Source organism: Protopterus annectens, chromosome 3.part1, assembly GCF_019279795.1.
Source record: "Protopterus annectens isolate FY-2018-M chromosome 3.part1, PAN1.0, whole genome shotgun sequence".
NCBI classification, from domain to species: Eukaryota; Metazoa; Chordata; order Ceratodontiformes; family Protopteridae; genus Protopterus; species Protopterus annectens.
In genome coordinates this window covers 1,468,207,696-1,468,221,915 of record NC_056732.1, presented here as the reverse complement: position 1 = coordinate 1,468,221,915, position 14,220 = coordinate 1,468,207,696, and the positions used below count along the sequence as shown (strand labels likewise).

General features: G+C 38.7%; 1 protein-coding gene across 1 annotated transcript in view; it reads left to right on the top strand.

Annotated features, from left to right (window-relative positions):
• Window positions 1–14,220, top strand: part of LOC122797794 (cubilin-like) — a 2,156,354-nt gene that overhangs the window by 333,395 nt on the left and 1,808,739 nt on the right. Inside the window, 1 exon segment of the mRNA XM_044066315.1 lies at window positions 6,070–6,226. Within this exon segment, the coding sequence (XP_043922250.1) occupies window positions 6,070–6,226 (157 nt within the window).

The window sequence follows — 14,220 nt, the reverse complement described above, 5'->3', positions numbered from 1 at the left end:
AATTTTATTTTCATAACTATCGTTGGAGGATTTTATGAGGGATCTCAGCTTCTTACTGAGGCTGACCAGAGAATTCCTCCAGTCATGGGATTTTACTCTTTTTTTGAAACAGTTTCTTTCTTCTGTTGTAGAGTTTGTTTATGGCAGAGGACTACCAGATTGGCTTCCTTTTTTTGGAGGATAGCATCTTGGTTCTGTTAGGGATAGCATGATCCATGCACTCGTGTAAGTGCTTATAAAGTGCATTTGTGTAGGATTCAGCAGTCGTACCTCTATTGTCCATCTGCATGGGTGTCATGAAGTTTGCCACTTCTGTCTTAAGAAGTGTGAAATTGGCTTTGGAGAAGTTTTTTACGGTGGTTTCCCTAATGGGGGTGGGGGGTGGGATGTGGATGTCTAGGATGATTAGCTTGTGGTCGGATCTGACCAACAAGGAATTGACCTCTGGTGTGGAACACCGGTCGCCCATGTTGGTAATGACCAGGTCTAGGATATTGCTGCCCCTGGTGGGGGTGTGAATAAGTTGATCCAAGGCATTGGAATTTATGAATTCCAGAAAACATTGAGCAAAAGAGTTGGTACATGGGTAGTTTTCAGAGTTAATTGTGGGGTAGTTGAAATCACCCATTATTAGGGTGTTGGGTTGTACCCTAATATTTTCCAGTGTATCAAGAAATGAGGAGTGGGAATCCTGGGGCATGGTGGGAGGTCTGTAGCAAGCTACAATTTGGATTGCTGTCTTGACCAGAGTTAATTGCACTTGGATAATCTCTGATGCATTATGTTGTGCAACTAGCCTGGAGGTGTGGATATCCTTACTGAGTATGGACACACCTCCACCTTTAGTGCTGAAAGGTGTGGTATGAATTATAGCCTGGTAATGCAGGGGTGCTCTCTGGAACTTTAAACAAGGTCTCTGTCACTGCACAGATGTTGATGTTCTCCATTTTAAGGAGTGCCTTGAGTGAGTGAATTCTGAGGTTTAGTCTTCTAGCATTGAGTAGCATTACCCTCAGATTTTGCTTGTTTGTACCTGTTATGGTGGTGATTTTGTCATTTGAGCCTTGCCTGAAAAAGGTACTATAGGGGTGGCAAGAGCCTTAGCCAGTATCCGGAATCCGAAGGTTGACAGTTGCAAGCCATCTTTGGCAAAGCATCATGGTCTGTCGATCATGTCATCCCATGCAGACAAATACTGGATCCCCTTAGAATGACACCAGAAGCTTAGCCAATTGTTGAAGTCAATCATTTTGTCCTTATACTATGGTATAATTCTGGGTGATGACAGGATGCTACTCCGGGCTAGGGTCATACCTGTCTGGGCTGCAAGATTGGATAGTTCCTCCATGTCTCTTTTCATGTAGTCCAGGGAGGTATGTCTCAGGTCATTCACACCAACATGGACAATGACAGAGTCATATTTGTACTTGTTGTGGAGTGACCTGAGTGCATGCGTTATGTGGTGGATCCTGGCACCCGACAGGCATCTGACAGTAACTTTCTCCTTATTTAGCCTGGTGAGTGAAACATCAATGTGCCTGACTATAGAGTCACCTGTGACTAGAGTGTTGGGTACGTTGTTATGCTTTATGGACTGTGGTCGAGTGGCACACTGAGTTTGTGGGCTATGTGTCATTTGGGTTGTGTTGGGAGGTGGAGTTTGCTTGTATTTCTGCTTTGGAGGTCCCTGTTGCTTGGGCAGGTTTTTATTGAGAGCCTCCGCGAATGTAGGTGTGTGTTTTGTGTTTCTATGTGTGTGTTTTGGTGGTTTAGGTTTTGTGGGACTATGTGATGAATGTGGTGTGGTGCAAGTGTTTACGTTCTCCTCTTTTCTGTCTAGTCCAGTCTTGGGTGAAGAGAGCTTTGTTTCCAGTTTGGCTATATAAGTGCATCTTTCACAGGTTGTAGTGTTGGGTGGTAGGAGGAGAGGGTTGTCTGTGTACATGAGGCAATTGCTGCATTGTTTCAAAATTCCCAGATTCATCAGGTAGACAGGAGAAAACACCGGGAGCATTTGTTTGACAATGTACCAGTACAAGCACAATTCTTACTCACATAACCATTTTTGAAAGGTATTCTCAACATAACATATTTTATAGTAAGGGGCACTTGCTTACTTAAAGAGTTTTAAATTGGTGTCAGAACTGGCCAGGAATATTAAAATAATCTGGCACCCCAATTCTTAACCAAAGGCAGGAACTAAAATTTGTGTATGGGATATTTTTAAGATTACATGTTGAGGGATCACCTTCCTGCTCCTTTGCAGTACTGTAGAGCAAGAGTTACTGAAGGCACAGAGGAGGTATCAGCTACACCCTGGAAAAACATCTTTACAGGTAATATCTTGACTTAAAGAGAGAATTTGTAAGATCCTGGATATTAAATGTGACCAAAGCTAAAAAGCCCTAAAATCAATCACTTTGAGAATTCTCTGTCCTCACAGAAGTTTCTTGCTGTGTACCTGCACAAGTAGAAAAGTGGCCAAGTCATTGTCAAATTTTGTAATTGCCTCTTGAGTGAAATTATTAGCACACCTATGGATATTTTGAGAAGTTTCACTTATTATTACTCCATACTTTACAAAGGGAAATGGTGGCTGGGTCATTCCAGGAAAAGGTTAGTGCTTTTTAGACCCGACTTCCCCATCTTGTTTAACTCAAGATCAAGTGGATACCATTTGCAGGAAGTTACTGAAGAAAAAGTTGTACAAGCAACAATAGAAACACTTCCAACAAAAGTTTTTTTTTTTTTGGGGGGGGGGGGGTAAACAAAAAAATATCCACAATTTTACAAAAGCAGTTACTCATGCCTGCTAAAGTTTGGAGTTGAATGTTGGTATAACTTTTAAGGTGTTTACCTTACAGACACAAGGTGCAGGTTTGATTCTCACCTTTGAAGGGAAATTGGTTAGGCTTAAGATGGCCTGCAAGATCAGCTAACCTAATACTTACCAATGAACCAATTCTTTTTTAAAGACCCTCCTCCTTCCTCCTCAAGTCATTGTCTTGGTGATCTTGGAGATAGGTAAAGATCCCCGTACAAGCCACATCATACAGGTCTATATCTATATTAACCCATGTTTATAAATTATTTATGAACACCATACCTAGTAGGCTGACAAAGTATATGCCTATACTGATTCATCCACATCAGACTGGGTTCGTATCTGGCTGTGCTCCATCTGACAATCTACCCTTATAGTTGAATAGGTAGAACAAGGAAGATTTCCCTTGCTGCTTACTAATTTGGATGCAGAAAAAGCATTTGATATGGTAAGTTTGTAGTTTTGTTTTTGACCATGAAATGAAAGAGATTACCTGAGGGTGCTTAAGGGTACTTTACAAGAATCCTTCCACCAAACAAAAAAGATATGAGCTAAACTCTTTTCCTCTTTGAACTATTTTAATGAAATAGGCAAAGATATCCTTTATCCCCTCTGCTTTTCATGATCTATCTGGAGTCTTTGGCAATTAAATATGGTAAAGTCCATGTGCAGGAATATGACTTTTGGGGTCAGGAGCTCAAATTATCTTTATAGACATATGATTTATGAGTATACCTTACAAAACCTGAAACATACTATTTAAAGTTATTACAGACAGTACAAGAGTAGGGGGACTTGTCTGGTTACAGTATTAATATCCAAACTCCATTATGTACCTACTAATTATTTGCCCTAAACCTTTCCATTCCCACTTAAGTTTACTTATGTGACCTATTTAGGCCTACTATTCATAAATTCACTTGCAGAAGCAATCTCTATCAGTGATACAAAGTTATTAGATAAAGTCAGAAGATGTTAAATCTTTGGAAGATGTCTTTATTGAGATATGACTCAAAACTTATACTCGGTCTTGTAGTTCATCCTAATGCAATTTTTTTCCAGACTCAGGGTCTGCCTGGATCCCTTCTTCTTCTTCTTCTTCTTTCGGCTTTTCCCAGTTAGGGATCGCCACAGTGGATCACCTGTCCGCTCATGATTGGCAGTGGAGTTTTATGGTGTCGAGTTGCCAGCCCAGAACCCAACCTTCCACAGAAGGCACACACATGCACACACTCACACCTAGGGCCAATTTAGAGTGTCCAGGCCACCTACAGCATGTCTTTGGGATGTGGTAGGAAACTGGAGCACCCAGAGGAAACCCACACATCCACAGGGAGGACATGCAAACTCCACACAGAAGGCACCCCAGATGTGGATCAAACTTGAGAACGTCCACCTGGATCCCTTATACAAAAGATACTCAGCAATCTAGGAAATTTAATATCAAATGTTGTATGGGTAGGAAGCATAGGGTATCCCAGAAGCTCCTGTCCTTGTTGGTTGCCGAAAGTGATATGAGTCTACCAAATTTTGATAAATATGTTAGAGTAGTTGATTTGAAATTTTTTCTGGTGCTACTAATGGCAGCGTACCATACCCTATGTCCATTTCCATGATAGGAGGTTAAGTAGGTCTGTATGACTTTATAAGTGGGAGGTACATTCAACATGTAGATTTAATTCAGATTTGGTAATAGCCATTTTATATACCTTTATCGTAATGTTTAACTCTATAAAATTCAATACCTGATGACTGGATTTATTCCCAGTTAAATGCTTCCTTCTTTTCCCTGTGCATAACCCCAGTAATCCAACAAGTGTTGAAAAGCTGCAATGGATTAAATATTAGAGGCAGGGAAATTCATCTTGTGGTAAGTCTTTTGTGAACAATAAGACAGATCTAAGGGGTTGTATTTGTAATTAAGTACAGAGATAAATAAATTGCAAATGCTTTGAGTCTCTTCAGGACACCTCCCCTCTCTAATATCATTGATTTGAGATAACAGTGATCAGGAACGGGTCTATATCACAAGGCCAACAGCTAAAAACACCGAACACCCTTACCTCAACACTGCTTAACTGAAAGCAGGAAATGTCGGACAGCCAGAACAGCGATTTTTTTTTTCCATGGAAATAAAATCGCTGGGCCATTGTCGGGAGTTTGCCGTTTCCTCCACTGTACTGCGATCTCAGAGTAGGTATATTTAAGTATTTAAGTAGGGGGTTGTGGTGGGCACAGCCCCCCACATAGGGGGGTGTGGTGGGAGAACACCCCCCCCCACACACACACACACACTTTATCTGTTGTTTTTTTTTTTGTTGGCCTAGTGATTTTTTCTCTGGGGAAAAAAATCGCTGTTCTGGCCGTTCGAAATTTCCTGCTTTCGGTTACGCCGTGTCAAGGTAAGGGTGTTCTGTGTTTTTAGCTGTCGATGTAGTAATATAGAACCAGTAACATCTAAGTAAAGGACAAACTAGTAAATTATGTAAAGCTTTATTAAAATGACCACTGATATATATAGAATACTGTGGGGGAGAGAAAGAAAGAGTTAAAACTCTCTATCCCAGTGCAAGAATGGATGAATCCGGCAGTTTGACACATGATTTGCTACTAAGTCAAGATAGGGAGCATGAATACAGGACTTAATGTCTCTATTGCTAGAATTTAAGATTTAGAGCTGCACTCTGATCAGAAACCTTGAAATGATCTTAAAAGCTCAAAATGGCAAGTACTGGAGGGATGATTTTATGTGAATCACAAAAATAATAATTATTAAATGATATATATGCTGTTGTTATTTTAACTACCTGGGTGTTATTGTTTCACTCTGAAATTATATGTATGCTGTCTGCAGTCTAACTCCCTGTTCATTTAAAAATGTTGATCTGTTTTGATTTTTTTTTCTTATTTATTGATGCAACACACATTGCCATGTTATATGGTAGTGTTGACATCTCTGTATAAATAAAGAGTTCAATTAAGAAAAATGAAAGTTATTACTTAAGCAAACAGCAGCAGATTGTATATAAACCTAGAATAGCATTGTATGCAATTCCTTATTTTTAATATGAAGTTTGTTTTAGATAACTGAATTACAACAAATCAAAGTGTACATCATTTAGTATTTTTTTCTTCCCATTTTACAATAGAAGTGTATGTTCATATTTCCTTGAATCCATCTAAAAATGAGAAATTAATACTTTGTCTATGTCATTACTGATTGTGACAATGTTTTTTTTAAATAGATACATGATGGACCAGATGAAAATGCTCCACTCCTCAGCAGACTGTGTGGAGGCCAGCTCCCAGCACCCATCACATCCACAATGCACCAGATCTTTGTACGCTTCCGTTCTGATAGCAGTGTATAGCACAGAGGATTCAGTGCTCAGTTTTCTGAAGGCAAGTGCTCATCAAAAGGTTCCTCTGTTCTAGAACTTTTACAAGCTGCTTTACTAAGATTTTTTGCAGGCATTTGTAAGCTTTGGTATTATGAACAAGAAAAATACATTTACTTAGCTTCTGCTTTTTATGTCTTATCCCATTTCTTTCTTACCTAAGTAGTTTTTGAAAGTATCCAACAAGAGATCTGTAATCATGCATGTTTATATCCATCAGTTATCATGAATTAATGAAACAGTGTATTTGTTATGCAGGTCAACCCCCCCCCCCCCATGCACACTTTAAAATGTGAGCAGGTTTGCTTATGGCATTTCTTTTGGCTGAAGCTGAAAAATAAAAAAATGAAAATCATACTTTATATTCACTGGGTGTTTAGGCAGTTTTGTTGCTGCCTAGTTGATTACAACCAAGTCAAAACTGCATGCTGCAAAAATGGAACCTATAAAGGAATTATCAACTGGGATGAGAGGTCAGGAGACAAGATGAAGAATACAGGGTTACCCATTTGTAGGCATCTTTCTGGGTTTTGAATGGAGGACTGTTGCCTGCATCCTGGACCAAAATAATGAGGAACGGTTATACTGAAATAGGGTCAAGCAGGGTGGATGAAATAAATGTATACCCACCCAGTTGTACCTCTCAATAATTATTTATCTGTTGTGTCACAAAACTGTATTTCTATGTTGACATCAAGCATGAATATTAAAAAGAATATTAGAAATCTCCACAGAGGAGACTACCAGTAGAGTTGTGTGTGATACAAATGAAAAGGAAATACTTACTGATACCAGATTCCATTGTCATTAGGGCATATGTAGAGGAAGGGAGTAGGCAGGTAAGATCAGTTCATGCCCTGTGTTTTAGGGCAGATGTAGAAGAGGGATGGAGGCAGGTAGGTTTATTTCTAGCCCTGTGTTTTAGGGCAGATATAGAAAAGGAAAGGAGGCAGGTATTTTCATTTCTTGCCCTGTGTTTTAGGGCAGATGTAGAGGGGGGACAGGTAGGTTCAGTTCGTGCCCTTTTTTTTAGCTTGGAGTGACCAGTATTGATTTTTAGCATTATGAGAGCAGGTCTGCAGGGGTAATAGCTAGTGATTTTGACAGATAATGGAATAGAAAAGATACAAAAACAATATAGCTATTGCAAGAATAGCTTTGGACAAGTAACACATGGAGCAGCATTCTAAAAGTGCTGATTGTCCACAGCATGGATGAGGTTAGGGAATACTGTATCATGGGATCTATGTTGTCCCATCTGTCCATTTCAACAGTTGGGTTATCCACTCTTATGGTAGATCCAGCTTAGCAACTTTCACTCAGATGTTTATCCAGCACTTAAGCTCCATTCCTCCTATAATGCTGTGTGGTTGTACACTGCCCCAGATCTCATGCTGTGTGGTTGTACACTGCCCAGATCTCACATTGTTTGGTTGTACATTGCCCCAGTCCTCATATTATGTGGTTGTAAACTACCCCAGATCTCATGCTGTGTGGTTGTACACTGCCCAGATCTCACATTGTTTGGTTGTACACTGCCCCAGTCCTCATATTATGTGGTTGTACACTGCCCCAGATCTCATGCTGTGTGGTTGTACACTGCCGCAGATCTCATGCTGTGTGGTTGTACACTGCCCAGATCTCACATTGTTTGGTTGTACACTGCCCCAGTCTTTATATTATGTGGTTGTACACTGCCCCAGATCTCATGCTGTGTGGTTGTACACTGCCCAGATCTCATATTGTTTGGTTGTACACTGCCCCAGTCCTCATATTATGTGGTTGTACACTGCCCCAGATCTCATGCTGTGTGGTTGTACACTGCCCAGATCACACATTGTTTGGTTGTACACTGCCCCAGTCCTCATATTATGTGGTTGTACACTGTCCCAGATCTCATGCTGTGTGGTTGTACACTGCCCAGATCTCACATTGTTTGGGTGTACACTGCCCCAGTCCTCATATTATGTTGTTGTACACTGCCCCAGATCTCATGCTGTGTGGTTGTACACTGCCCAGATCTCACATTGTTTGGATGTACACTGCCCCAGTCCTCATATTATGTTGTTGTACACTGCCCCAGATCTCATGCTGTGTGGTTGTACACTGCCCAGATCTCACATTGTTTGGTTGTACACTGCCCCAGTCCTCATATTGTGTGGTTGTACACTGCACAGATCTCACATTGTTTGGTTGTACACTGCCCCAGTCCTCATATTATGTGGTTGTACACTGCCCCAGATCTCATGCTGTGTGGTTGTACATTGCCCAGATCTCACATTGTTTGGGTGTACACTGCCCCAGTCCTCATATTATGTGGTTGTACACTGCCCCAGATCTCACTCTGTATGGTTGTATATTGCTCCAGTTCTCTTTTGCTGCTCTTTTACTTCAGCTTTGATCTTCCAGTGCTCTTCATCAGCTTTTCAGTTAAGTGCATTTTACATCATTCTATACAATTCTTTCTTTCACGACTTCCTTGCACTTTGCTCTTTGCTTTTTTTTTTCTCTTGGAGGTGATCTTTTCACAGATTTTATTCTATATTTTAGTCGACTTCTCCATCTCCCTTTTCAGGGGCCTACCCTCATCCAAGCCCTTTTTTTCTTCTCAGAACTTCATTGGACTTTGATGCATTGATCAGTATGTTCATCTCAAAATAGAGTATAGTTTTTCTAAAATTGTTTTTTGTTATTTTCTTTATTGATCTCTATGCAATTGTAATCATAACGGATAAGGTTTCCTGAAAATCTGTTTGTTGTCCTCTGTGAGGGAGCTCTTCACATTTGTAAGGTCTTGACCTGCCCCTGCAGCATCCATTAGGTCTACTAGATCCTCTAGTAGTATCAACATTGATTAGGAGAGGATAATGAGGGACATCATGAAGGTACAAATTGATACAGGAGTGATGCCATCCTCCTTCACCCCAAGGGCAGTGAGGGCAGACCCTCACACCCTTTTGACATTCGCTCCTTCCCTGGCTCATATTCCACGCCCAGTGATCTTGCCATTAGACTGTTGCCAAGTCATCCCCTTGTTGGTGCCATTTTCCCCTCCTGCTTTGACTCTGACATCAGTTCTGACTCAGCTGACTCCAAAGCATTCAATACCTAGTGAGTCCTGGAGTTGAGCATTTGACACCGACCTCTCTGAGGCCCAACCTGTTTGGGTCTATTTGTTACATCAGGTTCTTTGGTTATCACCATTTGTATTTTATATTTATATAAGTAATAAAATTACTACAACTTTATCTGATGCAAATAGTGAAAACTGTTAGAGTGTAATGGTAGTGTGAAGGTTCTTTTGAAGTTATGCATAGCGGAAACTATACTCTCAACAGTTTGTCACACAAAGATTTCACATAGGAAGTTAACAATATTTATATGTTACCCACAACAGTTACTGTGTATGCTATTATCCAAGATGTACAGGGAATTTCTCTTAATGAAATGAGCAAATCTTATTTGGAAAATAATTTTAATATCAAAGAACCAAAAACCAAAACACTTGTAAAAGGTCCAGACCAAGGAAAGAAACCTCCACAAAGAACCAAAACTGGTAATGCCAAATTTATTTAGCGCTTTTGTCAGAAAATAACAGATTACTTCTTCAGAATGATGGAATAAACTATTACACACCTATAAGTACTAATTTAGAAACATATGACACGTACCAAACAGTAAAAACAGTAATGCCTTAATTGCATCTTAAAGAACCAGTACAAAAAGTTTTAAAACAAAAATACACAACTCTAACTTAAATTAAAGTAGTGCTTATTTAAAACAAATAAATGAATCCCCTTTCCCAAATACACAAACCAATATGAGCTGTGAAATGTTTGAATAATTAAATATCATAAGAATGTAATTTTAACAAACTAACAAGACTGCAATTGTTGTTGAGACCTGGGGATATGTGGGCATTTAACCTGATTTGCCAACCTAATTCTTTGAATTCAAGCAAATCTTGCCACAGACCAGCCCTAGGGTCTTGTTTAACCCATTCAACTACCACAAATTTAAATTTATGTGTGGGAAACCTTTCTATGTGTCTATATAAGGCATTGTTCATATTGGAATTTCGAATATCCCTACTATGCTCATATATTCGTTCTTTTAATCTCCTCTTGGTTTTACCAATATAAAAACCTTTACACTTCATGCACAAAGTGGCATACACCACACCAAAAGAATTGCAAGTAAATTTAGCATTAGGTCTAATTAAAGTGTGGTTTATTTTAACTTTATCAACATTAAGAATGAAATGGCACTGAAAACAAAAACTGCAGCATTTGGTGCCAATTACACTAAGGTGAGTGGAAGAACCCCCACCCCCTTCCAAAAGGTTTTTAATTGTAGTCCCTCTTTAAAAAACTGTTGAGGTTTATGTCCTATTTTGTCAATTATACCTTCGTCTCCACAAAAAATCTGCCAGTTCTTCATCAAAATGTATTTATTTAAATGGTCTACCAAAAATCTGGTGACAAAGGAATATGTATATTGTCTAGAAGAACTAGAATCATCCATGCTACCAATTCTGTCTGAGTTGACTCTCATATTGTTGAGTAGTGGTGAAATAAACCCACTCATCCTCTTGTTAAGAACCTCATTATATACTTTAGTCACAAAATCAGCAGGATAATCTCTAGCCCTGCACATTTCTGTAAGAACATTACATTGAATATAAAAGTCTTGCTCTCTACTAACCATCCGGGCTAATCTAACAAACTGACCTTTAATAATGTCCTTCTTAATCTGTTCAGGGTGGTTACTGTGGTAATGTAGGAAACTATAACTATAAGTTGGTTTCCTGTAAAGATTACTGACAAATTGGTGACTTACTAAATCTTTGGATAGTTCTACATCAAGGTAAACAATCTTCTGTGGGTTATAGGAATGAGTTAATTTTAAAAATTCTGTAGTACTGTTGATGTACAAAAGGAAGTTTTGAACACCATTATGGTCACCCTTCCATAAGAAAAACAGGTTGTCTATGTAATGTAAATACAGAATTCATTTGTTGGCAAAATGGGAATTAAATAGAAATTTCCTTTCCCATATTAACATGAAAATGTTAGCAAAAAACGGGGGTGCAAATGGCTCCCATAGCTACACCTGTCTTTTGTAAAAAAAGTATTGTCACTCAAAAAAAACAAAATTGTTCTTAAAAACTAGTTCCATGAGAGTCACCAACACAGCCACTTGTTCATTACTAAATAGATGTGTGTCATTTAGAAATTCCTCAAAACAATCAATACCTAAGGAGTGGGGGATGACGTTATAAAGATTAATTATATCTATAGTTAAAAAGTACAACTTGCATCAAAGTTTAAGTTGTTAAACTTCTTTAAAAGGTGCCATGAGTCAATACATATGTGCTCTTTGTTCTTCAACACATGCTTAAGTGAAATATCAATGTATTTCTCCAAGGTATGAGTTTTGGAACCACGTGCACTAACAATCAGTCTCAATGGGGGATTGTGCTTGTCCTTATGTATCTTTGGAATACCAAAGATACTTGGCAGTGTGGGGTATTTGTTCAGCAAAATTTCTGCTAGAACAGAGTCTATTTGACCTTGGTCTTGCATGTCGTTCAACATAACATCAATTCTATAATGTGCAATGTTCACATAGTTCAAAGACCCTTCCTCATACATAGAGCCATCTAGCAAAAGTACATTCATCCTGTTGATATAATCTTGTTTCGCCATCACCACTACCTCACCCCCCCCTTATCAGGTTTCATCACCCGTATTGTTCTATCTTTACAAAGCTTAAACAAGTTCCTTTCATGAGTAGTTAAATTGTCATTGAATACTCCTTTTTGGTAATTGAGCAATGCCCTAAAATCAAATTCACACATCTTATCAAACAACACTAAACTATTAACTAATGGGGGATTTAATACATTTCTTTTACACAAAACAGATGAATTTGCACCAAGCGAGTCATTGTTGAACAATAATTTTAAATTCAAATTTCTGACAAACAGTTTTAAATCTAAAATGAGCACCACGATACTAGAACGCCTGCTGGGTACAAAATTAAACCCTTTACTGAACAAGTTAGCAACAGTTGTATCAAAGGTCTGAGATGAAAAGTTGTAAATTGTAAAGTCACCTTTGTAGTTGTAAACACACACCAGATAGTCCTTCAAGGAAACTGCTGGATCATTCTCGGTAACCAAAAGTTCACCGATGACTAATTCCTCCTGGTAAATTGTCTCTTCCCTCTCTGAGGTTGTTGTTGCTACCGAGGGCCCGAAGGTCTGTAGTTCATTGAAGGTCTGTAATTCACAGACCTACCCTGATTGCGTGTTCTGTCCGATCTCCATGGAAGCTCTCACTCTAAAGGGGCTTGATTGGATGTATTGTTGAAGTCTCCACCCTCTGTAGAGGAGTCATTGGTGTTATCAGTATTGTGTGGGAGTGTCAACCTACTATTAGGTGACTTAGGATAGGCAGTCCCCAAAGCATAAGCTTTTTTGTCTCTAGTTAATTTCTTTTCTTTCCGCCCCTTAATTTCTCCCACTATTTTGTCAGTTTGTCAAAAACTCCTCTATAAGCTGAAAAGGAGCTTTCAAACAAGTCATCATGAATCACTCTGTCAAACTCAAATATTTCACTTTGCAAGGCCTTAATAGTTGTAGTGTTGTGCTTAATGAGAATGTCTAGTAATGCCTGACCTTGTCTGTCAAATAGGTCAATAAGTTCACGATACAAAGATGTATCAACCAGTAAACCTGTAGGGTATTTCCAGTGCCTCAACCCCTTAGGCACAAGTTTGTGTTAAATGCATTCTAAAATGTAGGCATTTTCGAGCTGTAACTTCCTACATTTGATAAGTTTGTTCTCTAACAAAGCTAGAGATTGATTAAAAGTGTGGGTTTCTTCAGGTACTCTCATGTTTCTATTAAAACAAAGATCTTTCCCAAATCAGGTTTGGATGTTAAAATCACAGTTCACGTCACCACTCACCAACTGAAAGTTAGCTTGATGTGTAGAGGCGATGTTAGGTAGTTGCAATTGTCCTGAAGGAAAACTTCTGACCTGGGAAGACCCTGACTGGTTGCTCAATTTGTTGTCAGTCATGCCCAACACCTGCTGATATACTTTTTGGATAAGTTGTGTCAAAAGTCCAATATTCTCAACGGGATCCTCTCCCAAAGTAACGGTTCGTGGGTAGGGCTCCATCCTATGAAGTGGTCTCAAACAATGATGAAACAAAGAACCAAAAACCAAAACACTTGTAAAAAATCCAGACAAAGAAAAAAACCTCCACAAAGAAACAAAACTGATAATACCAAATTTATTTAGTGCTTTTGTGGGAGTATAATGAATGACTTCTTCAGAATGGTGGAATAAACTTTTACACTCTTATAAGTACTAATTTAAAAACACATGACATGTCGCAACCAGTAAAAATAATTGCATCTTAAAGAACCAGTACGAAAAGTTTTAAAATAAAAATACACAAATCTAAATTAAATTAAACTAGTGCATATTTATAACAAATAAATGAATCCCCTTTCTGAAATACACAAACCAATATGAGCTGTGAAATGTTTGAATAATTAACTATCATAAGAATGCAATTTTAACAAACTAACAAGACTGCAACTGTCATTGAGACCCAGGGATATGTGAGCAATTTAACCTGATTTGCCAACATAATTCTTTGAATTCAAGCAAATCTTGCCACAGACCACCCCCAGGGTCTTGCCTAACCCCTTCAACTACTACAAATTTAAATTTATGTGTGGGAAACCTTTCTATGTGTCTATATAAGGCACTGTTCGTACTGGAATTTGAATATCCCTACCATGTTCATATATTCATTTTTTTAATCTCCTCTTGGTTTTACCGATATAACAACCTTTACACTTCATGCACAAAGCAGCATACACCACCCCAAAAAAATTGCAAGTAAATTTGCCATTAAGTCTAATTAAAGTGTGGTTTATTTTAATTTTATCAACATTAAGAATGAAATGGCACTGAA